The 27,298-nt window shown below is 44.0% G+C and overlaps 1 protein-coding gene and 1 non-coding gene across 3 annotated transcripts in view; one reads left to right on the top strand and one right to left on the bottom strand.

The window, feature by feature from the left end:
• PIGU (phosphatidylinositol glycan anchor biosynthesis class U) overlaps positions 1-11,377 on the bottom strand; it is an 89,570-nt gene extending 78,193 nt beyond the window's left edge. Inside the window, exons 1-2 of one of the 2 annotated variants that reach the window (XM_002916396.4) lie at positions 11,318-11,377; positions 3,480-3,913 (exon numbers count right to left, since the gene is read on the bottom strand). In XM_002916396.4, the coding sequence (XP_002916442.1) occupies positions 3,480-3,609 (130 nt within the window). In that variant the 5' untranslated portion in view covers positions 3,610-3,913; positions 11,318-11,377. Of the gene's footprint in view, positions 1-3,479; positions 3,914-11,317 lie in introns of those variants that run through there. The other variant, XM_011221241.3, reaches the window with a different exon arrangement.
• LOC117795863 lies at positions 5,731-5,950 on the top strand. The gene has a single exon (XR_004620012.1). It is a non-coding gene; the product is annotated as a small nucleolar RNA U3 (small nucleolar RNA).
• Positions 11,378-27,298: the final 15,921 nt, after the last annotated feature.

The raw sequence follows: 27,298 nt of genomic DNA, 5'->3' as shown, positions 1-27,298 counted from the left end.
ACAACATGGCAACTTAAAACCCTTCAGATATTTGAAGACAAGAATTGTCCCCTTCAATTATACAACCTTTCATTTGGTCCTATTAAAAATCAGTCCTTGAGGGGCACCTGGGTGACCCAGTTGGTTAAGCATCCCACCCTTGATCTTGGCTCAGGTCATGATCTCAGGGTCCTGAGATCAAGCCCCATGCCAGGCTCTGCACTAGGCATGGAGCCTGTTTAAGATTCTCTCTCTCCTTTCCTTCTGCCCCTCCTACCCTAGCGGCCACATATGCACACAACCCTCGCTCTTAAAAAAAAAATCTGTTTGCCAACCAAAATCTATTTGGATCCACGGCCCTTCACCCAAACTACTAGTCACTCAAAAAACTCATGTGAGGGGCGCCTGGGTGGCACAGCGGTTGAGCGTCTGCCTTCGGCTCAGGGCGTGATCCCGGCATTGTGGGATCGAGCCCCACATCAGGCTTCCTCTTCCACTCCCCCTGCTTGTGTTCCCTCTCTCGCTGGCTGTCTCTATCTCTGTCGAATAAATAAATAAAATCTTTAAAAAAAAAAAAAACACCTCATGTGAAATGAATAAATAATGAATGTCATGTGAAACCAGAAGGGCTCCTATTTCAATATTTTAAATGCCTGCCTTTTAAATTCAATCACTTCCTTTTTAAAATATCCCATCTTAAAGTATACTCTGAAGACAAGTGATGCTTACAGATGTTGTACCATCCCTCTACCCACTATCCCTGCTTAAAACAGGACAAATAATTATCCTGACCCAATCAGATTCAGATGGGTGACTACCAAATCTCACTCTAGTTCTGACACTGGCCCCAAGCTCCCGACCTAAACCTCTGAATATCATACTATCACCTTACACACACATCAAACTTACTGCTGTCCTGGGGTGCCTGGGTGGCACAGCGGTTAGGCGTCTGCCTTTGGCTCAGGGCGTGATCCTGGCGTTGTGGGATCGAGCCCCACGTCAGGCTCCTCTGCTGTGAGCCTGCTTCTTCCTCTCCCACTCCCCCTGCTTGTGTTCCCTCTCTCGCTGGCTGTCTCTATCTCTGTCAAATAAATAAATAAAATCTTTAAAAAAAAAAGAAAAAGAAAAACTTACTGCTGTCCTTTCTGACTCACCTATTTCAGTCAATATCACCACTGTTCTCCCTATTATTTAAATTCAAAAACCTTACAATTAGGTATTTTGGCTTTCATTTTTGTGCTAAGAGCTTCAACATGGGTTATCTCATTTAATGGGGTACAAATTATAACTTCCTATTTTACAGATGAGAAAACTGATGTTGGAGATCACACAGATATAAGTGGCAGAGGGAAATAAAGACTCAAACCCTTTTAAAGACCCCAGACCTGGGGCACCTGGGTGGCTCAGTCATTAAGCGTCAAACTCTTGATCTTAGCTCAGGTCTTGATCTCAGGGTGGTGAGTTCAAACCCTGTGTTGGGCTCCACGCTGGGCATGGAGCCTACTTAAAAAAAAAAAAAAAATCCCAGACCCTGTGCCCTTAATCACCATACTACATTGCCTCATCTATGGATCCTTCACCCTGTGCATCCTATATGTAACCAGAGTTTATATTTTCTTTTCTTCAATATTTATTCAACAGTATCGATGCAACTACTCTATGCCAGGCACAAAGGATTCAGGAATGAATAAATCAGTTCTGGCCCTCAAGGAACTCAGTACAGTGCGGAAACCAGATATAAACCAATAATTATGATAAAAAGTGAGAAATGCTTTTAATAGAGGTATGTATAAAGTGCTAAGAGAACAGAGGAAGGAGGGCCTAATATTGCCCTGGGGCTTCTGGTATCCAGAAGAAAGTAGGAACCAAGTGGTTTCAACCCAAACAATTCAGTTTGTTCAACAAATAATTATATGCAAATATTATATTCAAAGATTATCAAGCCTAAGCTCTCACCATCACACAGAAGAATTACTACTACCTTAATTACCATCTGTCAATTGGGAAACCTGGGTATATTACTTAACTTCTCTAAATTTTAGTTTCCTCATCTGTAAAATGGAGGAAATAACACAATCTAACACAAAGAATAACTGGAGGATAAAAGAAGCTTACCATAGTCTTTAATATATAGTATTTTAAATAATATAATAATATATATTATATGGAATTATTCATAAAACAACCATTCATTATGCCATTACCCATTCCAAAATGTCTATGGGGTAACATCAAAACTCTAGCATTTAAAGTTCAAGGACACAGGTGCCTGGGTGGCTCAGCTGGTTAAGTGGCTGCCTTCAGCTCAGGTCATGATCCTGGAGTACTGGGATTGAGCCCCACGTGCGTGCGGCTCCCTGCTCAGAGGGGAGTCTGCTTCTTCCTCTCCCTCTGCTCCTCCCCCTGCTCATGCTCTCTCTCTCTCAAATAAATACAAAAAATCTTTTTAAAAATTTTTTAAAAACTATAAAGTTCAAGGACACAAAGAGTACTTCTGGGGTGCTCTTACTTCTGCAATGTTCTGTTCCTTGATCTGGGTGCTGGCTATACAAGTATCCACAGTTTGTAAAAATTCATCGAGCTCTACACTTACTGTATGTGCATTGTATGTATATTGAACTTCAGTAAAAAAGTTTTTTAAAGAATCTTTAAATTCTGGCCCTAACCTAACCTGTATCCCATTTCTCCCCCACTCTGTACATTTCACACTCTTCAACATTTTCTTGATCCTGTTTACCTTCCTCTACCTGGAACTCTCCTTTCTCTAATCTCCATTTCCAAATTCTACATCCTTCAACAGTGAGCTCAGAGCCCACATCCTTAGGAAACTGGAAAAAGAGAGGACACTTTCTTCAGCGTTGAAACTCCAAGGAAGGAACTGGATGTACAGGAAGAACATTTTTCAAAAAGGATTATAACTATCTGTCTCTCCCACTAGTCTGTGCATACTTCAGCACAAACGCTTATCTCATTGTAGGCGCTGGTAGAAAATAGCGCCTGACAAGAATTTAAGAAACAGTAGGAAATGCTGCACGGCAAGTCCCAAACTGGGTACAGGCGTCTAAGCACACTCACACACTCTACTCGCTTAGGCAAGTTTGGTTCCCTCACTTGGCGCCCACCCCCCACATACCATACTATATCCCAGGTGCGATCCCTCATCAAATCCCAATCCCCTCTGCAAATCACACTCTATCCAGCATTCCCTTTTCTGATACCTGTCCTTCCTCAGACCACGCCCCTCTGCTCAGGACCCGAGGGGGACACACCCCCTCAGCTCCCTACAGCTCAGGTGAGCCAGCCCCTAAGGCCCAAAGCTCACCCCACAGTCCCACGATCCCTCCCTTTGGCAGCCCCGCCCTCCCACCCTCTCCGAGGACGCCAGAGCGGGTCAGTTCCCTCAGAATCTTGAGCTTGAGGCCACTGCCCCCGCCTCCCATTCACTGAGGCCGGGAGAGCACAGGCGGGGCTTGGCCACCTACTCCAGCCAGTGGCCTCACCTCTCTTCCAAGAGCTCAGTGGGGACACCACCTCCACCCGTTCGGAAATGAATTCGGCCAGACTGGAGCGGAACAAGGCCGCCCGCACGGTCACGGCCACCACCAGCACCAGAGCCAAGGGAGCCGCCATGATAGCTGGGGCGGGCACGCAGGCCGGAGGGAAACGCGAGGCGGAAAAGCTTCGCGACCGGTGCGCCACCCTCTGTAGTTCCGCGGTCAAGCGCGCCTTGCTACTGCCGCCGGAGCGCCCAGACTGGGGACTACCGCTCCCAGGAGGCCTTGCGGCGAGACGGGGCGGGACGACGCAGAGCGGGACGACGCAGAGCGGGACGTCTCAGCTCGCATCATAGGGTTGGGCGACGTCTCGTAAAATAGCAGGTGTATTGTAGAAGCGCTCAGTGCTGCGGAAAGTAGACGAGTGAAGGCGTATCTTCCTAGGATAGTGAGAAAGTTTTGAAAAGTTGTTAATTTCACTCTTGTGTAAGTGCTTTTAATGTTAGATGTTTCCCTTTTGTGTCTTTAAGAATATTAAATATGTATCCATTTATGTATTCTACAATTGTTTAATGAACACCACCTGTGTGCCCGCACTATATTGGGTTCTGAAGATACATTTTGGAGTAGTAGATTTATTTGCTCTGCAGCCTTGAACAAGTTGCTTAACCTTTCTCTGGCTTTCTGTGCCTCAGGTCCCTCATCTGAAAAATATGCTGGTTGTTAGCCCGCCCGTCCTTACGGACTCGCTAGAAACGATTGAGGAATGCTTAGAAATTTTTCGGGTTGCTTTTAAAAACAATTATCAGGAATTAAATTATATAGACTTGCAATATTAAAACAAGGTAATAAATTCTCAAAACTCATTACTTCCTAATTATTTTACTACATTTTTGTTTTATCTGTGCTCTTGAGGTTATTTATCACTACTATATTTCTGTGGCAAATACTGTATAATGGTGTGCTACTGCCCGTCAATTCGCAAATTGGTGTTCAATGATGTCGGGTTGGTAGCTTGAAAACCCTCCGAGGAGAGTGTTTACACACAGAAATCAGCAAGCACTACAAATCAGAGTTTTGGACTTTGGAGAGCTCATTGATAAGCATTAAGTAGCACACCACTTAATGTATGAAAAATTTTTATGGTGAGTGCTTAAGTGTTAGCTATAATAATTCATATTAAATAAATATATAAGGAAATTTCAGGTCTGTGAATAAGATGAAACAGGTTGTATGATCAAGAATAACTTGGTGGGGGGATGGAGTCCCGCCTTGGGCTCCCTGCTCAGTGGGGAATCTGCTTCTCTCTCTCCCACTCCTCCTCCTCCTGCTCATGTGCTCACTCGCTTTCTCTCTCAAATAAATAAAATCTTAAAAAAAAAAAAAAGAATAACTTAGTGGAAGTATGTTGGTAACACTGGACAGGGCAGTCAGGGAAGGCTCTGGGAAGAGGTGACATTTGAGCTGAGACCCAAAGGATGAGAAACTAATGAGAGCTGACAAGAGGAGGAAACAGACTCTGATTCAGGAAACAGCAAGGTGTGTTTGGGAAAGAAAACAAGCATGTTCCAAGTGGAGAGAATAAGTAGAAGGTGTGGGTGGAGAGGCAGATAGTGGCCAATCAGGTAGGGACCTGTTTGCCATGGTTGGGAATTTGGACTTTATTCAAAGTGTAAAACACGTACCATTGGAGGATTTTAAACCAAAAAGTGATGTGGTCAAGTGTATATTTTTAAAAGATCACTATATCCCCCAGCCCTACACTGGGTGTTGAGAAATACTGCAGTGACAAAATTGCCCCCTCCCCGCCTTTATGAGACTTGAACAGTTGAAGAGATGTGGTAGTCTTAAGAATAACACATATAAAAGTAAAATCACAAATCATAATGAGACAAGGAAAAAAGGGGAGCAGGTTGCTAGGAGAATACGAAACTCAGCCCTGGAGCTGGAGCTTTCTTGACCAATGGGAGGGGTAGGTGTTCTGTGGGACAGATAATCATGAAGGAATAGGAAGACATGCTCTCATCCTTTGAGCCCTGTTCTGCCAAGCACTGTGCCGTACTTGTAACACACATGAGCTTATTTAGTTTGCATAAGCTTCCTAAAGATAAAAGTGTTGTTATCCTCTTACACAGAAAAGGAAGAGTATATGTATTACATCATCATAGAGTGAAGGTATTACATCATGAAACGTGGAGGTGATTCTAACACAAACCACATAACGAAGATTGAACAAGATTATGTGATGTAAAATGGTTAGCACATACCATGTGCTAGATATATGTTAGTTAGCTGTTTCATTATTGCTTACATCATCCTAACAGACAACTTAAGAATTCTTCTTAAGCCACGAGGGGGAGGAGGAGGCGCAGTGTTCTCTCCTGAGCATGATGCTGGCTTTAGGTATTGATCTTAGGTATTGATCATTCTTCTCCTCCTTTGGAGGAGTAAGCGGGAGAGAATGCAGTCTGAGTGCTTTCTCAAAAATATAAAAATTTAAAAAAACTGTACAATTAATTGCATTTTCGCAGATGTACACACAAATGAAACTACTGCTCCATTCAAGACACAAGGCTTTTCCTCTATGTCATAACTTCCCTGTGTCCCTTTGCAGTCCGTCACTGCCTCCACCCTCAGCCCCAGGCAACCGCCGGCACTATACATGGGCTTGCGTTTTTTTTTTTTAAGATTTTATTTATTTATTTGACACAGAGAGAGATGCCCAACAAGAGAGGGAACATAAGCAGGTGGAGTGGGAGAGGAAGAAGCAGTCTCCCAGCGGAGGAGCCTGATGTGGGGCTGGATCCCAGAATGCCGGGATCATGCCCTGAGCCGAAAGCAGATCCTTAACGACTGAGCCACCCAGGCACCCCTGGGCTTGCATTTTTAACAACGTTATGTAAAAGGAACTCTCGTATGCCTGTATTCCTTTGTGCAGCATAAGGATTCTTAAATCTATCCATATTACTACATGGATCACCAGTTCAGGCTTCTTTATTGCTAAGTAGTATTCCTCTGTATGGATATATTCTGTCTGTATATTCACCTATTAATGGACAGCTATGTAATTTCCAGGTTTTAGCCATTGTGAATAAAGCTATGATGAATATTCAAAAAAAATTCTTCTTAGGACGAGGTTAGGATTGTCTTTGGGAAAAACCATTATAGGTAGACCGAAACTAGTGCTTCTTTTTTTTTTTTTTTAAAGATTTTATTTATTTATTTGACAGAGATAGAGACAGCCAGCGAGAGAGGGAACACAAGCAGGGGGAGTGGGAGAGGAAGAAGCAGGCTCATAGCAGAGGAGCCTGATGTGGGGCTCGATCCCATAACGCCAAGATCACGCCCTGAGCTGAAGGCAGACGCTCAACCGCTGTGCCACCCAGGCGCCCCGAAACTAGTGCTTCTTAAATAGAGTTTGCATGGATCATAGACTTAAATATTAGAGTTAAAACTATGAGACGCCTAGAAGAAAACCTAGGAGTAAATCTCCATGACCTTGAGTTAGGCAATGGTTTTTTAGATACAACACCAAAAGCACAGGCAACAAAAGAAAAAAATTGGATCTCATCAAAATTAAAAACTTGTGCCCCAAAGGAAACCATCAAGAAGTAAAAAGACAACCCACAGAATGGGAGAAAATATCTCCAAATCATATATCTGATTAGGGATTTTCATTCAGAATATATGAAGAACTTTTATAAGTCAATAATAGAAGATAAAGAATCCAATTAAAAATGGGCAACGGGGGCACCTGCATGGCTCAGTCGGTTGAGCAGCTGACTCTTGATTTCCACTCAGGTCATGATCTCAGGGTTCTGGGATCGAGCCCCATGTCAGGTTCTGCGCTCAGTGGGAGTCTGCTTGAGGATTTCTCTCCCTCTTCCTCTGCCCCTACCTCCACTCATGCACGCTCTCTCTCTATCTCATAAATAAATAAATCGTTTTAAAAATGGGCAAAGGATGGGGTGTCTGGTCAGTGGAGCATGTGACTCTTGATCTCAGAGTTGTAAGTTTGAGCCTCACATTGAGTGTAGAGATTACTTCAAAATAAAAGCCTTTAAAAAATAGACAAAGGATTGGAATAGACATAGCTCCAAAAAGAGACACAAATGGCCAATAAGGGTGTGAAATGATGCCCAACATTATTAGTTATTAGGGAAATACAAATCGAAACCGCAATGAGATATTACTTCTCACCCATGGGGGTGGCTATAGTAAGAGGCAGATGATAAGTATTGGTAAGGAAGCGGAGAAATTGGAACCCTTGTGGTGGGAATGTAAAATGCTGTAGCCACTTTGGAAAAAGGTTTGGCTGTTCCTCAAAATGTTAAACCTAGAGTTGCCATGTGACCCAGCAATTCAACTCCTAGTTAATGTCCAAGAGAAATGAAACATATATCCACATGAAAACTTGTACTTGACTGTCCATAACTTGCTCACAGTTATTATTCATAACACCTAAAAAGTGGAAACAAGATAAATATCCATTCTGTTTGTTATGAACGGATAAACAAAATGTGGTCTATCTAGTCAGTGGACCTGGGTAAAAAAAAAAAGAAAGTACTGATACATGCTACAACATAGATAAAACTTGAAAACATGCTAAAATAAGCCAAACACAAAAGACCACATGTTATATAATTCTATTTATGTGAAATGTCCGGAACAGACAAATCTATAAAGACAGAACGCAGACTAGTGGTTGTCTAAGGCTGGAGTGGTTGGGGGAATAGGGAATAGGAAATGACTGCTAATTAGTACAGAATTTCTTTTCGGGATAAAGAAAATGTTCTAAAATCAGATTGTACAATTCTGTGAATATACCAAAACCACTGAGCTATATACATTAAATGGGTGAATTTTAATGTATGTGTGTTATGTCTCAATATCTTTTTAAAAGACGAGCAATCATTTGGGAGATGTATTTTTCAAATATAAATTTCCTAGCTCTGCCCTAGAAACTGTGATTTGCTAGGTCCGGGAAGGAGCCCAGGAACCCGCACTCATCTCTCCAGTTTATTCTGATGCTGGTAGTTCAGGAACTGTACTTCGAAGAACATTGCCCCCGAAGGCATAGGTATCCAGTAGCTTATGCAACAAAAAGATGAAAATAGGGGTGTCTGCGTGGCTCAGTCAGTTAAGCATCTGCCTTCACCTAGGGTCCTGGGATCAAACCCTGAGTTGGGTTCCCTGCTCAGCCAGGAGACTGCTTCTTCCTCTCTCTCCACCCCTCCCCCTGCTCGTGCTGGCTTTCTCTCTCAAATAAATAAATAAACAAACAAACAAACAAACAAACAAACAAATAAATAAATAAAATCTTAAAAAAAAAGAAAATAGTACTAATAGCTAGCAAGTATTGAGTGCTTACTATATGCTAAGCATCATTTTAAGTGCTTTACATGTTTTATCTCCTTATCTCTATATACTATTACAGCTAGTATAATTTTTCCATCACCACCTGCACATGAGGAAACTGAGGCAAAAGAAATTTATTGATTTGTTTAAGGTCACACAGCTAGTAAACAACGATAACCAGGATCTGAATGTTAGGTCCAGACATTGTGGCTAAGCGGCTCTTCCTGAGAAAATGAGAGGAATTTGGGTTGAGTTGTTTTGTTGCTGTAGCCCAGAAGGAGCGGTAGAGACTTGAAGGTGGGAGATAATAAAGGAGCAAGCAAGATGATTTCTGTCCTGAGAAGCCAGAGATCCCAGATGATATGTGGGCAGGAGGAAGAAACTGGGCCTCTATGATATTAAGCAACAAGCTTTAAGCCACACACCTGGGTACATTTATTAAACACCTGCCTTTGCCAGGTCCTGTGCTAGTCTGTGGAGATACAGTCTATACAGTACCTTTCTTTTATTCCAAATAGCAAACTGATCCTGGCCATCTTTAACATAAAAGAAGTTAACTAGGAGGCTTTGAAGGAGCGCACAGGGCCAAAGAGAAGACTAGGGAACCAGACTTGGAATGGTCAGGACCCAGGTAAAACAACACAGGGTCTGGGTAGCAGCCACCCGTCAGGTCAGCTAGGTACCACCAATGGAATGAGTGCACATTAACTAGTTTGTGATGGTCTTACATTATGTCACTTAAGATTCAAAGTTCTTGAAAAGAGCATAAGATTAAGATTAGGTCCCAAGCCTGCCTCTTGGCTGTGTGTAGGACAGCAAGAGAAGAGCACCTGTGAGAAGTCAGATGATGAATTTACTGTTTGCCTTAGGACAGCACACCCTGAAGGCAGCTGGGTGAAATCATTCGAGTGAAGGCAAAGGGTGATTGGATGCGGAATGGGAAGAAAAAGGCAAATGTCCACCAATAATGGTGGTGAGAAAGATAGACACAATCCCGCCCGCATTGGAGTTTATAGTCTAGCAGGGAGTCATACAAAATAGAAGTAGTCAGACAAAATAATTAGAGGTTATGATTAGACCTATGAGGGCAACAGATGAGGAGCAATGACAATGAATGACAGAGGACCTACTATTGAGTAGATGGGGTAGTCAAGGAAAGCCCGTTTGAGGAAGTAATATTTAAGCAGAGACTCAGAAGATGAGAAGAAACCACTGATATAAAGAACTGGCAATGGTAAACGGTATGTATGGGGAGGAGGGGATTGAGTTTGCAATGAGGAAGACCAACATGGAGTGAAAGGAGCAAGAGGTGAGACTACAGAAGTACACAAGGGTCAAACGGCCTTTGTGAACCATGATGCTAAGTTGGATTTTTACCCTAAGAGCAATGGGAAGTCCATTATGGGGTTTCAAGGAGGATTGAAACGTGATCACAATTAAGACTTCAAAATTATCCCTCTGACCACTGAGTGGAGAATTGATTGGAGGAAGCCAGGGTGCTAGTAAGGAGACCAGTGAGAGCGTGCTGCCATCCAACAGGGGGAAAAGATGGTGGCTTGCACTAGGGTGGTAGAGAGGAACAGGTAGATTCGAGAGGTATTTTGGAGGAAGCATGATCAATCGTTTCCCAAATCCCTCTCTATCTTGTCCGTGGCACTCAGACCCTGGCTCCTGCAAAAGTCTGAAGGACAGTTCTATGAGACTTTCATTAACACAAATTTGAAAGACAGAAACTTAGAGCAACAATCTCAGATTGACGAGTATATAAAATATTTAAACATGACTGAGGACTTTTCCCTTCCTGGTGGCCTGATGAGCCGCCATTATTATGTACGACACACGTAACCAACCAGGCAAGGACGTTCATGACATACTAACTGTTCCTGCAGCAACAAATTGTCATAGAGGTATTACCCTGGGAAGGAAATATTACCTAAGCCAGAAATTCAAGAAAAACTAACCAAAATGTACAGGAACACACCAGACAATTATCCTTGTCCTCAGACTTGAACCCATTTTGACAAAAGCAAAACAGACTTTGATAAAATTTACAATTCCTTGGATCAACCCAAACAGAGATTTGCAAGATATGGCCTGGATGAGAAGGAAAGAACTCAAGAAAATCAGCAAAAGACACATAAGAACAGAGTGAAAACAAACAAACAAACAGGGTTGCTATAAAAACAAAAAGAAGAATTAAAGATACGGCACTGGCTTGCTCTATGTTTGTGTAGATTTTTCACAGAAACACTATATAAAAACTTAAAAACGAACAGTAACAACTCAATAAGTAGGGTGGGTGAAAGGCAGTGGCATGTAGGGGAAAATAATTGAAGGCATCCTTAAGATTGAAAAAGTAGGAAAGGCCTGATCTAGTTCATTGTACAGACTGGGAAACTAAGTCTCAGAGAGGAGCAGCTCCTGCCCCCAGGATCACATAGCAAGTGAGTGGCAGCACTGGGTCCAGAAACCAGGGTTCTCCTCACCTGTCTCCTATACCAGCTGCCTCTTGCTCCTGGGTTGGGCGTCTGGTAAGACCTAAAAGGAGACCCACACCAGCTCCTTCCTCAACCCTTGCCCCCAAGTGTTGTAAGGGCCCAAAGGGAACCGGAAATCTGACGTTCATAATGCCCCGAAGACAGATTTCTGGGACTCTGTGCCTCCAGGTCTCTCAATTTCCTTCCTGTCCCCTACCCACAAATGCCCACCATTGCAAAAGCCATCCTGTTAGGAAAACAAGACCAAGATATAAGCTAGACCTACAACCTGAAGGCTAACAATTGGCTTCCTCTTGCTCAGCCTCCTGTTTTTTTTTTTCTTTTTTTTTTTTTAAAGATTTTATTTCTTTATTTGACAGAGAGAAAGACAGCCAGTGAGAGAGGGAACACAAGCAGGGAGAGTGGGAAAGGAAGAAGTAGGCTCCCAGCAGAGGAGCCTGATGCGGGGCTCGATCCCAGGGATCCGGTATCACGCCCTGAGCCAAAGGCAGACGCTTAATAGCTGAGCCACCCAGGCGCCCCCAGCTTCTTGTTTCTAAATCCCTCTCTGGCCTCAGGAGCCATACTCTCCACAACTATGCATTCAGACCACTCATGCCCTTCCCCCAAATACACACAGACTTCCCTGCTCTGGCAAAGAAAATAGGGATAGTGGGCTTTGCTTGCTGCTTCCTCGCCTCCATTCCACCTTTCCTTCCCCCTTTGAATTCTCAGCCATGTGGTTTGAATGGGATTGACCTCAACGCCATTTCCAGAATTGGGCTCTAAATGGCTCAAACTAACCAATACATTCGAAATTCCTAGTCACAGTATTGGTTCAGGGAAGAGCGCTTGACCCAAATCAGGTCAATAAGAGCTAAACAAAACAAAACAAAACAAAACATAAAAAAAAAACAACAAAACAAAAAAAACCCAAAAACCTTCAATCCGTAATTTTGAATTGAGCCATTTGGGGAAATGGGTATTTTCTTTTCTGCCAGGTTTGAGCTTGGAAGCACCCAGACCTAGAAGCAGCTGGCAGTTTATACATACAAGACTAGGCCAAGGCCAAGGCCTAACTAATTCTACTGGTAAAGATACAATGAGCCACTTTTCAATTTAAGTAGTTTATTACTTGCATACACAGCAAGAAGAATAAGACAGCTCCCTATGATCTTTGCTCCACACACCAAAAAAGATGACACTGAGTCAAAAGGGGCTGGACAATTACAACACAAGTCGTGGGCACCCTGTCGTCAAGGGGCCAGTTCTAGACTTCAGTTAACAGGTTGTATATTCTGCAGCAACATTCTGAATACAATGGGGCAGAAAGTTCCATTAGCTCCTCAGAACCTGGGAAGCAGTAAGAAAACTGTCCCATGATAGCCTCCCAGGGGAGAGAGGGAAGCAAGTAGAAGATGGCCTCAGTCTTACAAGCCTCACATCCTCTCATGTTCTGGAAGGGTCACAAGGCAGTCTGCCAAGACTCAGATAAGCTTTACAAACCTTTGCCCCTGTAGCCTACATGAATGACATGCAAGATCACCAGGGTGCCAAGGCAGAGCCACTTCCCTACACTAGCATGTGGTCACGAAGAGAGAGCTTGTCAAGAATGAAGCCAACTCCTAGGATGTGCTTTGGAAAAAAATCAGAAAAGACTGGATCTTAGTTCCGTTATTTGAGACACTGGATCAAGTCTTGCCTGAAGGCAATTATTGGTAAACATTTTAACCCAATTTCTTTTCTAGTTTAATCCAGTTTGAGTTGGGTCTTAGGTACCTGTAATCAAAAGTTCTTAACCAGGGGCGCCTGGGTGGCTCAGTTGGCTAAGCATCTGCCTTCAGCTCAGGTCATGATCTCAGGGTCCTGGAATTGAGTGCTACATCGGGCTCCTTGCTCAGCGGGGAGCCTGCTTCTGCCTCTGCCTCCCGCTCCCCCTGCTTGTGCTCTCTCTCTCTGACAAATAGATAAGTAAAATCTTAAAAAAAAAAAAAAAAGCTCCTAACCAATACAACAGGAGATGGAAAACAGACTCCCAAAGGACTCTCATATACGTCCCTGGCTTTAATTGCCACTTATATTTTGGTGACTCTCAGATCTTTATTTCCAGCCCAGGTTTCACTTATTGCTACTTAGACATTTGTGTCAAACTAGATATTGCCACTTTAAACTCCAAATATCTAAAACCGAGCTCATGATCTTCCTTTAACAACTCACTCTTCCTCCTTAATTCTTTATCTCTGTGAATGGCACCACCTGTCTTTCAGTTGCTCAGCCAGAAACCTGTGAATCAGCCTCGACACCTCCTACTTCCCCATCCCTTGTAGACAATCCACCTTCACACTTTGACCTAAACATCGGTCAAATGGACCTAGTCTTCTCCATTTTCACTACCACTACTACCCTGGTCTAAGCCACCCGCATATCTCACTTAGACGTCTGCTATACTCTCCTAACTCATCTCCTGCTGCATTCTACTCTCCATTCTACAATCCATTCTTTATGCCTGATGCCCCTTGTTGAATGAATGAACAAATGAACAAATGAATATCGCTAACTCTTCACTTAAAACCTGTCACTGGCTTTCCTTAGGATGGCTTGCAAGGGCCAGCATGATCTATCCTGCCACCTACCTCCCTTGCCTCATCCCACACTTTTCTGCCCGATTTGCACTTGAGAAACTAAATAATCAGTAGTCATTTCCTGGGTACATTCTACTTTGCACACCCCACTGGCTACCCCAAAAGCACCTGTCCTCACTTGGCAAAGTCCTACTTATCTTTCAAGGCCCATTCTTCAAATTTCTATCTGTTTGAAGACTTTGGTTCCATCCAGGAGTCAGTTCTTTCGGTATACTCCCAAAGCATGAAGCAGCTGCTTCTATTAAGCTGTACTTAATAATCACTATCTGATAATTCTGGTGTCTGACGGTTTTAGCAGTCTGATTCGTTGTGTCTGCTGGATCTTACTCATGGTGGATTGTTTCCTTGTGGATTATTGGCTAATGTTTGGAAGGGCTTTTTATATAGGAATTCTGTGTAGCCTGCAATTGGGTGTGGAGGAGATCCAAAGAGGATTTGGGTTTGTTTCTCCTAGGCATCTGAGAGATGGTTTTGGAATAGGTCTCCTTTTATGTTAATGTCTCAGCCTTGGGGATTCCCAGCCATGCAGGTGATATAAATATGAACCCCAGACTCATCAAGGGCAGGCATGTGGTTTCAGATTCCTGGGAGATAGTTTCTTTCCCCTACCCAAAGTCCAGGTCAAGAGGAACATATATTCTTTTTGTCTCCTTTGCTAGTAGTCAGAAGTTTGTTTTCCTCTAGCCTAATCTTACACTGTGGGTGTAGCCCTCCAAGGGTCTCTGTCCTAACCCCAAACTTCATATAAGTCCAAGTCTTCATCTCCCCAAATGTCTGTTAAAACCCAAACTGCTGCAGGTTCAGTTGTGCATTTAAAAGGATGTTTGTTGTTTTTGTTTCTGGCATTACCATGTGTAGTTATGTTAACAGGAAGTACCAGAGATTGTCAGAAAAGGAAGTCCAACTCAATATTTAGTAGACAGAATTATCACGGTTTACTTGTCTATTTTCTCCATGATTATCAAGCTCTGGGAAGGTAGGAAATGGGACTGACACATCTCTGAGTCAAGACACCCAGCCCCAAATCCGGCACAGAATAAACGCTCAGAGCATTTGTTGATACCAAACCTCCACTCAGACACTTCTAGTGATGAGGATCTCACTCTCTCCCAAAGTAGCCTTGCCTTTTCTTTGGAGAGGGTTGTGTTACCTGGGTGACCACCTGGCTAATGGGGGACAGACTGCCCCTAGTCTGTTCATCCTTCCCAACACTCAGCTTGTCCACTCTCATTCTGCGGAGAGGAGCTCAGGGACTGGATGATCCCAGTGATAACTGGGACTTTAAGCTTTGATTCAGGAGGGAGCACCTAGGCCACTTCTAGATGTAAATCTAAAGCTCTCACGCACCATTGGTGGAAGTCTAAACTGGCACGTTTGGGGAGGACAATTTGACAGCATCTATTGAAATTTGAAATATGTATACGTATCAGTCTTGGCAGTCATTTCTCTGGATCTATTTTATTCACACAAGAATAGTTACTGTAGCATTGTTTGTGACAGCAAAAAATTGAAAACCATCGATAAGCTACAATTAAAGAAGCTATCTAAAGCCATACAAGAGGAAACAGACAGTATTTTTTTTAATGAGGTAGGTCTATGTGTCTATGTGTATTGACATAGGTAGAACTCCAAATCATATTGCTGAATGAAAAATGTGAGTGTTCAGGACAGAGTATATAACATATTTATGCCTTAAACTTATAATATAACATATTTATGTAGAAACAAACAAACCTATAAGCGGTAAAAATAAGTACATCCTGGAACCTATTTGGTAATATCAAGCAACACTTAAAGTAGTATTTAAACTTTTAAAATAACCTCACCTTATTAATCCCCAGTAGTAGATATTCATCTTGGGGCACCTGGGTGGCTCAACTGGTTGGGCATCTGACTTTTGATTTTGGCTGGGGTCACGATCTCAGGGTCGTGAGATCGAGCACCGCATCAGACTCCATGCTCAGTGTGGCGTCTGCTTGGGATTCTCTCCCTCTCCCTCTTCCCATCCTCTCCCACCACTATGTGCTTGCTATCTCTCTCTCAAAAAAATATTCATCTTACAAACAAATATGCAGAGTAATGGATAAAATAACAATTGCAGCATTGTTTGTAATAATAAAATATTGAGAACGACCTTTCTTTCCATACGGGACTAGAGAAATACCGGGTATACATACAATGGGATACTATGCATGTGTTCTAAGAAAGAATGAGGCTGCTCTCCATACTGATAAGGAAAGGTCTGCAAGATATACTGTAAGGCAAAAAAAACAGGGTGCAGAACAGTGTTTCTATTTGTATGAAAAAAAAAATATATATATATCTGTCAATACATTCAATATAATATATAATGTATATACACACAAATATATATATTTGTAGCATTGTTTGTGGCAGCAAAAAATTGAAAACCACCAAAACATCCATCAATAAGCTATCTACAATTAAAGAAGCTATCTAAAGCCATACAACAGGAAAGATTAAGACAGTATTTTTTTTTTTTAAAGATTTTATTTATTTATTCGACAGAGATAGAGACAGCCAGCGAGAGAGGGAACACAAGCAGGGAGTGGGAGAGGAAGAAGCAGGCTCATAGCGGAGGAGCCTGATGTGGGGCTCGATCCCAGAACGCCAGGATCACGCCCTGAGCCGAAGGCAGACGCTTAACCGCTGTGCCACCCAGGTGCCCCAAGACAGTATTTTTTTTAATGAGGTAGGTCTATACACACACACACACACACATACACAATTGTGTATTGTGTATATATATGTGTGTATTGTGTATATATATGTGTATATGATGTATATATACATGTATATATACACTATATAGCATAATACATATATAATGTAATATATATGTTTGTGTGTGTATATCTATATATATACACATTGGATTCTAACTGCATAGAATACCTCTGGAAGGAACAACAGGAAACTAGAATTGGTGGTTGCCTCCAGGGAGACCAGATGGTTGGGAACAGGGGAGGGAAGGACACCTGCTTTTCACTGTATTCTCTATTGAACCTTTGGAATTTTGAACTATGCCCCTATAATTAAGTAAGTAAACAAAAAAATGTAAAGCATAATTCTAAAACTGAAGTAAAACAAGCCCTATGAAACAAAACACTTCCTATATGTGTATATAGTATGTGTCGTGTAGAAAAAAGAAAGGATACACTCCAGATTAGGGCCATGGTGGAAAGTCTCTTGAATTGGATGAGGACAGTCAAGCAACCTTGACTTTATCTTGATTGTTTGAATTTTATATTTATAATTTTTTAAAAATTACAAAATTTGTTTGATTTTATAGAATATTTATGTAAGTTGCTGTATAATTTAAAATACATTTTAATTTTTAAAAACAGACTTCAGGTGGATAGAATACAGCCACCCCAAGGCAAAAGAGTAAGGCTGACTCTCCTTCTTCTCAGAGAAGGATTCATGTCATGTCCTTTGTCCCACCTGCCTTTCCCTAAGGATACCTTGGCTCCAAAGGAGGCACCTGAGCTATTCCCAGCATCATTCCAAAGAGCCTCTCCTGTCACCTCTCACCCACTTGTCTCCCTGTCCCGAGTTCTGGGCTGAGAACCAGAGCCAGTTGGCCATAGGGTTATATTTCCAGAGGGCCCCATCGATGTAAGGTTGAGCAGGGCCAGCCCAGGAAAATTGGGACATCTGGCTCTAACCTCTTACCTCTCTGTTCAATCCCTTCAATGCCCTACACCCCCCCCCATTCCTCACCTCCCAATTTGTGTTTCTCTTTCAGTCCATTCAGTGGACAGTGCAGTGAAAAATCCATTTGATCAGATGTGTAGGGATTTAGTGTCCTGCTCTCTTAACTAGCTGTATTTTAGCTTCTTTTTCTTTTTCTTTTTTTTAAAGTAGGCTCCATGCACATGGAGCCCAATGTGGGGCTTGAACTCATGACCCTGAGATCAAGACCTGAGCTGAGATCAAGAACCAGATACTTAACAGACTGAGCCACCCAGGCACCCCAACTAGTTGTGTTTTAGGAGGTATCTAATGAGGGCGATGCTTAACTGTGAGGGAAGAAGCGATAATGGAATTTCTGGTACCAGTAAGGAAGGGATCCTGAGGCAAAAGGGCTTCGCTATCACTCTTGAGTCATGTTGTCAATGCCATATAGCGCTTAAGAGCTGGATGGGCTCAGGGCACCCAGGTGGCTCAGTCAGTTGGGCAGCAGACTCTTGATTTCAGCTCAGGTCATGATCTCAGGGGCTTGGGATCGATCAGGCCAGTGGTGGGCCCACATGGGGCTCGGCACTGGGTGGAGAGTCTGCTTGAGATTCTCCCTCTCCCTCAGCCCCTCCCCCCACCTCTCTCTCTAAAAAATTAAATTAATTAAAATAAAAAATAAAATAAAATACAGTCCTTCTTAAAAAAGAAATATTACATGAAAAACTTTTAGATTACCACCTGCAACAGTAAGAGCAATCAATAAACATTAGCCATGATTGTTATTACTTGTACAAATAGTTTTTCTTTCTTGAGTACAGAACTGAAAAACTTTGAAGGTCCTGCAAAAGAAAAATTAAATCTGTCGAGCCAATAAATCACCCAGATATAGAGCAAGAAGGTATTAGTCACTAGCTTTTTCTTTTTCTTTTAAGATTTTATTTATTTGTTTAAGAGGGAGAAAGAGAGAGAGAGCATGAGTGGGGGAAAGAGGCAGAGGGAGGGAGGGAGAGGGGTAGAGGGGCTGAGGGAGAGGAAGGAGCAGGGAGCCCAACCTGGGACTTGATCCCAGGACCCCAAGCCCCGGAGATCATGACCTGAGTGGAAGGCAGCAGCTTAACCAACTGAGCCACCCAGGCTGCCCTCGTCACTAGCTTTTTTAAAATCCAACCCAAGTCAGGAATGATTGTCATGAGACAGTGGAAGTTCTTGAATACAAATCTAAGGAAAATGATGTTCTGACCAAAATCTGTGACAACTTCATTTCAAAGATGGAAAACATCTGACCTGAGGGTTAACAACTGCTAAACCCAAATGAGTTGGACAATGTTGATTTGGGGCATGTAGGTCAAAGGTCACATTTGTATTTTCTTAAATAAATTGAGTAAGTCTATTTCAATGTTGCTTCTTTTTTTTTTCTTTTTAAACCAACCTTGTTGAGATGTAATGAATTTTGACACCATGTAACTACTCCCACAGTCAAACTATAGAGCACTTCTATCACTCCGGAAAGTTCCTTTGCTCCCCTTTGTGGTCCGTCCTTCCACCCATGCACAGGCAGCTATTGATCGGCTTTCTGTCAATATATATCATAAATACCACTTTTGCCTCTTCTAGAAGTTCATACTAATGGAATCATATGATACGTACTCTTTGGCATCTGGTTCCTTCTGTTCAGCATCATATTCTGAGTCTCATCCGTACTTTTTGAAGTTATATAGTTTATTCCTTCCTATCGCCTAGTAGTAGTACAATATACTGCGAGCCTGTTACCTGTATATACTAGATTTTGAGAGAATAAAGGTTGCCAGAGTTTGAAGTCTTGGAGAAGAGGGTGAAGAGCTAAGAACTGGAAGCAGAAGCCTCAAGCGTCTGCCCTTTGTCCCTTCCACTCGCTCATTCCATTACTCTGGGTAAGCACTTCTCCCTCATCCATGCTTGTTTCTTCATCTGTAAACTTACTGCACTGGATGATCTCTAAATAATCACTCCATGCAACTCCTTTCAAGGTGGAAGGGTTTCTTCTCCTACAAGAAGGCACATTTTTTTTAAGGCTCATGAGTAAGGTCCTGCCCACTGCCCCCCCCCCCCGCCCACCGCAAAGAGACCCAGACAATTCCTTTGGCAGAAAGGGAGAACAAAAGCCACAGAAAACCAGACAAGCAGATGGAAAATAAGCAGGGAGGCCCCAGGCAAGTTCAGGAATTGATTAATAAATATTTACAGTCTATTCAGAGTCTTCATCCCCGGCTTTTCTGCCCAAAGCTCCTAGTGGTAGACTCTTGGCTGGAATCAAGGGAATCAGGCCAGGAAGGTTTTATGGAGTAGAAGGGGTTGTGAGGACTTCAGAGAGCAGGTCATGGTGAGGGGCTGAGGCTGCCACTCGGGGCCCAGAGGGTAGGGTGGGTAGAATCAAGGGAAAGGGTGGTGGGAAGGGCTTGATCCAGAGAATGAGTCAGTATCTTTCAAAGATACCATTGAGCCCAAATACCCCCATAACCCAAATAAATCCCAGGGCCCTACATGACTCAGGCTTAGCCTTCAATGTCACATTCAAGAACTACAGTATAAAGGACAAATGTTTGAAAACAAAGTAAATATTCAGCTACAGGGTACTGAATGGACAGCTTCAAGCTACCCCTACTTTGATATGATACTACGTAGCTATTAACAAACAAGGACAGCTCTGCACGTACTATTAGGGACTGATCTCCATGCTATATTGTTGAGTTAAAAAAAAAAAACACATTTCATAACAGTATGCCCAGTACCCTATCATTCGTGTTCAAAATGGGGAGGTCATATATACATATACTCATGTACATACATATACATACGTATATGCAAAGAATATTTCTGACAGTTCATGCAAGAAGCCGGTAACAGCAGTCACCCCCGGGGAACAGAAGTTGATTGAAGGGTGCTGGGGGCAGAAACAGGAAGGAAACCTATATTATCCTTTTATTCTCTGGGATTTTGAATTTAATGCATTTTAACCTATTCAGAAATTAATTAAAACATATTAAGTCCAAGAACAATAGTCCAATTCCCAAAAGTAATTAAAGAATGACTCTAATACTTACAGTTCTTAAAAGACATCAGAGAGTCTCCAATCCATGTCAACATCTTTAGAAATCTCCTGTGTTCTTCTTACTAACCCTCTCACCACACTGATACCTCTCACTCACTCACCAAACTTGTCACTTCCATCAAAAACCATCCCCCTAGGCCCTCTCCCACAGCCTTGCTTTTCTTTTTCCTTCCCACCTTTCACTCCAGTCTCTGCCATCCTGTTATCCCAGTTTTGTATTTAAAAGAAAGCAATCAGACCAGATAAAACCCTCCCTAGGAAGCCAGGGCAAAAAACTAGTGAGCAGGCAAAGGAATTCCCCATTAATAACTGCATTGTACAAAGGGAAGCCCACAGGACAGACAATTACCCAAAGTCACATAGCAAGTCAGAAGCGGAGTCAAGACAAAGGTGCAGTGCTCCTAATTTGAAAACGTATTCCAGGCCATTCAACGCATTTGCCCCAGGGCAAGCTTCTACTCATCCTTCAAAGCCTACCTCAGATGCCCTCTTCCCAGAAGCCTTACTTGAATCTCTCTTTTTTCTTTTTTTGGATTTCCCTACCATCTTGTCCTACCCACTGTCATAGTTCTTATCTCCCTGTATTATAATGTCTCTGATTATATTTCTGTTTACACTGAAGGAGATTCCCAAGTATAGAAAAGGTGTCTGTCTCCCAGAGAGTAACTAGGTATTCCTGAGCATGGTGAATTAATTGGAAGTGTGTAATGTTCTAAGAGACAGGCAGACATGTGTTTTGGGGCTCTGAGCAAGGGGAGGTTACTCTTCCCAAAGAGATCTTGGAAAGCTTCATGGAAGAAGTGCCACTTGGCTGATATATATCCTGGAATTGCATCCCACATATTCAAGTATATGACTTTGAGTAACTAACTAACTAAATAAATAAAAATAGAGGGGTGCCTGGATGCTGGGTGGCTTAGTCGGTTAAGTATCTGCCTTTGGCTCAGGTCATGATCCTGCGGTCCTGGGATCAAGCTCTAGGTTCAGCTCCCTGCTCAGTGGGGAGCCTACTTCTCCATCCCCCTTTGCTGGTCCCCCTGCTTGTGCTTGCTCTCCCTATCAAATAAATAAATAAATAAATAAAACTTTATAAAAAATGATCTTCCCCCATTTATAACACTATTATGAGTTTCACAAAAATATTTGCACCAAGACGAAATGTATCAGAGTATGATTAGTAACTGAAGCTACCTCTTAATTTTCATGCAAAAAACTTTTCAACACCTGTAAAAGTCTTCTATAGTTGTGTTACAAAGTTCCACAAACATAGGGGCTCAAGACAACACCCATTTATTACTTACAGTTTTATAAGTCAGAAGACCAGGCACAGCTCATCTGGATTCTCTGCTCAAGGACCCACAAGGGGAAATGAAGGTGTTGACCTGCTGCGTCCTCATCTGAAGACTCAAACAGGCGAAGCTTGGCTTCCAGGCTCCCTCAGCTTGTTAGCAGAATTCACTTTCTTGCAGCCTATATTATTGAGACCCCCCATTTTCTTGCTCTCTGTTATCCGGGGGTCCCTCTCAGCTTCTGGAGGCCCCTCTTGGGTCCTTAACATGTGGCCATTTCCACAATATGCTGGTTTGCTCCTTCAAGGCCAACACGGGAATGTTTGCTACTCGAGAAAATGACTTTATGTTAGGGAAAAAAGTGTTGTCTACTTTTCTCACATAGGCCTTATAATTTTTATGCTATTTATTATTGTGTGTACACATATGTACATACAATATTTCTAGACACAGTTGGATATACAGAAACATGATCTTGGGCCTCAGGAGTCTGAGCCTCAATTTCCTCATCTGGAAAATGGGGATGCCAACAGTTTCCATCTTGGAAAGTTACAGGCACACAGTAAATGTTCAATAAATATAAGCTCCTAATTACATTAATCCCAAAGGATACAGAGGGTCTGGGCACAAGGAGATTAGCGGGGGGGAGCGGGAGGGCTTCCTAAGTCAAGGAAACTGTAAGAGTGAAATCGTGGAAGCAGGAAGGCTGGTGGTGCTTTGGAGTGTGGTCATTTGCATGGTGTATATGTGTGTGTGTGTGTGTGTGTGTGTGTGTGTGTGTGTGTGTGTGTTGACAGAGAAGGGTAAATGAATGGGTGAGGGCAGCTGCACTCACCCCTCCAGTCAGTACTTACTGAATGTTTACTGTGTACCAGGTACCATGAGAGCATGCCTTAGTCCAGATGGTAGGGAGCCAAGGAAGAGTTGTGAGCAGAAAAGGGAGGTGGTCTGAGCTGCAGGGGGCCCATCTGCTTCTAGAAGAGAAGCTGCTTCAGCAGGAGGGAACGCCACTGTCTACTTTCACCTTCCCAGCCTCAAAGTTGGAGGGATGCAACCATTTCCCTCCAAAAGTTCCAAATGTGGGAATTCATGCAGGGCATTCACACCTGAGCAGCTCACTTGGGTACTTGTCCACACTCAAGCATACCCAAGGAACCCCAAAGTCACCATCCTATCCTCATACCTTGGGCTGGTGGGGTAAAACTAAGCTGGGTATTTCACTTCCTGTCACCTGCCTCCTCTTCCTGAAATGAATCCTGTCCTGACCATCCCCTCTCCAGGGAGGACAAACACACACAAATGGCTGCCTGATGGATGGGACTGGACGGGACTGGACGTACTGTTTAGGAAGCATGGAGTCAGCCACTTGGCAGATGGGAAAACTGACTTACCCAGGGCGCCAGGCAGGGAGCCCAGGATAGAATCAGGATTGAAATTCAGATCTACTGACAATCCGACCAAGGTCTTTTTCATGGTGTTTACACACACACACACATACGCACACACCCCACCCTCAATTTAAACACTTCTGAGTTGAACAACAAACCTTTCTGAATAGAAATTCTGGGGGTATGGCCCCTGGTTAAGGTATAGGCCAATTTGTTGGTGGGGAATTGGGGGGATTATGTCTGCCCTAGCTGGCTTTACCAATTAAATTTTTTCTCATCTGTCTCAGTTTCTTCACCAGTAAAATGGAAAGAATAATAATATCTACGTGAGAGGGTTGTTGTGAGGATTAAGTTAATTACCAACACAGGTAAGGACTTTGAATGGTACCTGGCACAGAGAAATCCCTATCATAATTAATATTTTCATCTAACTGTAGTTCTGGGGCAAGTGGGGAACAGGGGAAGGCTCTGTTTCTAGAGCGATCTGGGCTCTGGGTTTTTGTTTTTGTTTTTAAAGATTTTATTTATTTATTTGACAGAGAGAGAGAGAGAGACAGCCAGTAAGAGAGGGAACACAAGCAGGGGGAGTGGGAGAGGAAGAAGCAGGCTCCCAGCGGAGGAGCCTGATGTGGGGCTCGATCCCACAACGCCGGGATCACACCCTGAGCGGAAGGCAGACACTTAACGACTGCGCCACCCAGGCGCCCCAGGGCTCTGGGTTTTGACTCAGATTCCAAGCTACCCACGGGTCTTTGCCTCAGCCTTGCCCTCTGAGAGGGGAAAGGGGGAGGACCAAAGGTGAGGCGGTTCTACAGCGGACTCATACCTTCAAGCACACGCACAGTCTCGTGAAGGACACACCCAGGCTGACACATCTCATCCCTTTGAAGTGGGGGGCCCCAAGCCATTGGGGAGCCCCCAGGGTTTGGTGAGGGCAAGCTACAGGTCCAGACAGGAATAGAAGGGTGGCCTCTTGACCTCCAATCCTGGAGCCCATAAAATTGGGCAGGTGCTTATATCTGAGCAGGGATTGGATGGGCATGGGCATCTGTTAACTCCATGGGCATGAGCTCATGTGCACATGTGTGTATGTTTGTACATGGATGCCCTCATGTGTATGTGTAGATGTCCGTGTCTATCCAGCAGTGGCACTTTCTAATTGGAAATGAGACTACAGGATTACCCCTAGCATGGTGCCCCCTGCCTCTTTTTACAGTCCTCAGGCCCAGACCAGGGTCCCAGAATACTAAGCTCCCCCGCCCCAGGGTCAGTAGATGGCTCTGCTGCTCTATAATTCTTTTTTTTTTTTAAGATTTTATTTATTATTTATTTGACAGAGATAGAGACAGCCAGCGAGAGAGGGAACACAAGCAGGGGGAGTGGGAGAGGAAGAAGCAGGCTCATAGCGGAGGAGCCTGATGTGGGGCTCGATCCCATAACGCCGGGATCATGCCCTGAGCCGAAGGCAGACGCTTAACTGCTGTGCCACCCAGGCGCCCCATGCTGCTCTATAATTCTAAGCAGGTGCCTTGACCTCTCTATGCCTCAGTTTCCCCACTATAAGATGAGGAGTTTGGATGAATTAAGATCTGAGGTGTCCTCCGGCCCTGATAATAAATCTGCAGGGAGAGTGATGGGTCCTGGGGTTCCAGAAGAGGACTCCACTGGGCTAAAACCCCCTACTTCCACAGGTCCCTCTGACTCTACAGAGACATGGAAGACTGGGAACTGCCCTAATAGCCTGTACATGGGGGTCAGCTAAGGCTAGGAGCAGAATCCAGCTCATTTAGGATATCAGAGTATATGCCAGGAGCCCCTTCCCTGGGCTTGGGGAACCAAAAGCCTGTGCCCAGCAGAATGCTTCCTATACCAGGGTAGAGGGTCCAGGTGCGTGGGGGTAGTATATGGACAGAGATTATGCCCTTGGGATGCTAACCATCCACTTGGGAAGACACACACACACACACACACACACACACACACACAGAGTCATCACCACTGCTTGTTTATCGAACAAATACATCACTGTCCAACAAAGTAGCTCTGGACATATGGGTGGGGAAGCCTGCCTAGAGGAAGAAGGGGTGAGTAGAGTCCTGAAAGCAGAAAATATACAAATTCAGAAAGACCTGAAGAGGGCATTCCAGGCTGTGGGATAGTGCTGAAGAGACAGTGAGGAACATGACCTTAGCACAAGCTGCAGGTAGGAGAAGCCGGGGGGNAGGCTGGAGAGGGCTGGGGCTGGTTCATGAAAGGCCACAAATGTTGTGTTAAGGACTGTGATACTTTGGGAGCCACAGGAGTTTTTAGAACAGGCAAACTGTGTGATGGGAGAGGCATGTTATAGATTATTTAGTTTAAGTCAGCAAGGAGGTCAAGAGAGGATATGAAGTTAGCAGGAAGTAGAGCTAAAAAGCAGAGGCTCAGGGTTGCACAGAAGGAAGACACTTTGGGGACATCACTCCAAGAGCCAAAACACTGCTCTGCCCCTCCCACCCCCCAAGCCCCTGGGTATTATCTCCGGGCTCCTTCTCTCTAGTTGCTAGGGCTGAGAAGTCGCTCTGGCGTTTCAGACTAGGCTGGGACAGGATTTTATCAGTAGAGCATGAAGCTCCCGCCTAGCTCACTCCCTGACTCCCTATTGGGCCAAATGGGCAGCTCTCAGACCCACCCCTAACCCAACCCCTACTACTCTACTGAGAGAGGACCCAGAATCTCTCGCCCTGGAGATTGGGAGGACGTGTGTTTGTGGTCTCTCCTCAGGTATTTCCCAGGGCATTGGGAGAGATTGGGGGGGGGGTCTAGAATATGGAATTGGCAGAATCCTGAGGGTTGAGAGTTTGAAAGAATCTCTAGAAGCTTGGATATGTTAAATTTGACAGAAAAGGAAGTTGAGGCCCACAGAGGTAGGATGATTTGCTTGAGTCCACACAGCAAGTTTGGGGCAGTCAGGACTGGGCCTAGGTTTCCCTGGAGAGGTTGAGGCAGTCTGGGGGTTAGATGCATGTAGAGAGTGAAGGGGGTTGGGACCAGAACTATGGGTTCAGATCCTGGCACTGCTATTTATTATAGTTTTGCAGCCTGTAGGAAGTCAGTTAGGCTCTCTGAGTCTGTGTCCTCAAATGAAAATGGGGATAAGACCTTTTGGGGTGGTTGTGGAGATCAAGACACGTATAAAGTGCTATAGCACAGTGCCTGGCACTCAGTGTTCAGTAAACGGCAGCTAGCGGTCTGGCAGCGGCAGTAGGAGGTACTCAATGTTTGTTGATTGCATTATTGAAAATGAATCCACATACTGACAGTGAGATGTGTGAGCCTTTTCCCCGCGTGTAAATCGGGACAAATAATCCTTGTCTTGTCACTTTTCTGTCCAGCCCTGGCGGCAATATGGTTTAAATAAAGTGTAAAACCCCCAGTACAGAGCCGTCTCTAGATGAGCTATTCAGCCCAGGGCAATTCCACTCCGAGTCCCACTCCGCAAAATTTCCCGTCAGCCTCGCCAATTCCTCTACACTCCCGGGCGCTCCCTCGGAACCAGGGAAGGGGATGTCTTCCACCTCTCAAGCGTGCCCAGCTGAGGAAAAACAGAGTGGGAAAGCAGAGAATGTGTAGGGGTGAGGAGCTGAGACGGAAGAGGGAGGGAGAGCAGGGAGAAGGTTGGTGGGGAGAATGGAGGTGCACGGACGTGGTGTGGAGTTGACAAAAGGGTACAGATTGGGGGACAAGGCTAGAGGATGCCGGTGAAAGGATACGGGGGACAGCAGGATGGGTGAGGGCGCTGGCATGTATGCAGCGAACGCAGGAAGATGGGGATCTCGTAGGGATTGGGGACCCTTCTCATTAAGAGGTCTGTGGGTTGCCCTGCGGCAAGGAGTCGAAGC

This window comes from Ailuropoda melanoleuca, chromosome 13 (genome assembly GCF_002007445.2).
Source record: "Ailuropoda melanoleuca isolate Jingjing chromosome 13, ASM200744v2, whole genome shotgun sequence".
Taxonomy (NCBI): domain Eukaryota; kingdom Metazoa; phylum Chordata; class Mammalia; order Carnivora; family Ursidae; genus Ailuropoda; species Ailuropoda melanoleuca.
This window is presented reverse-complemented; position numbering and strand designations above follow the sequence as displayed.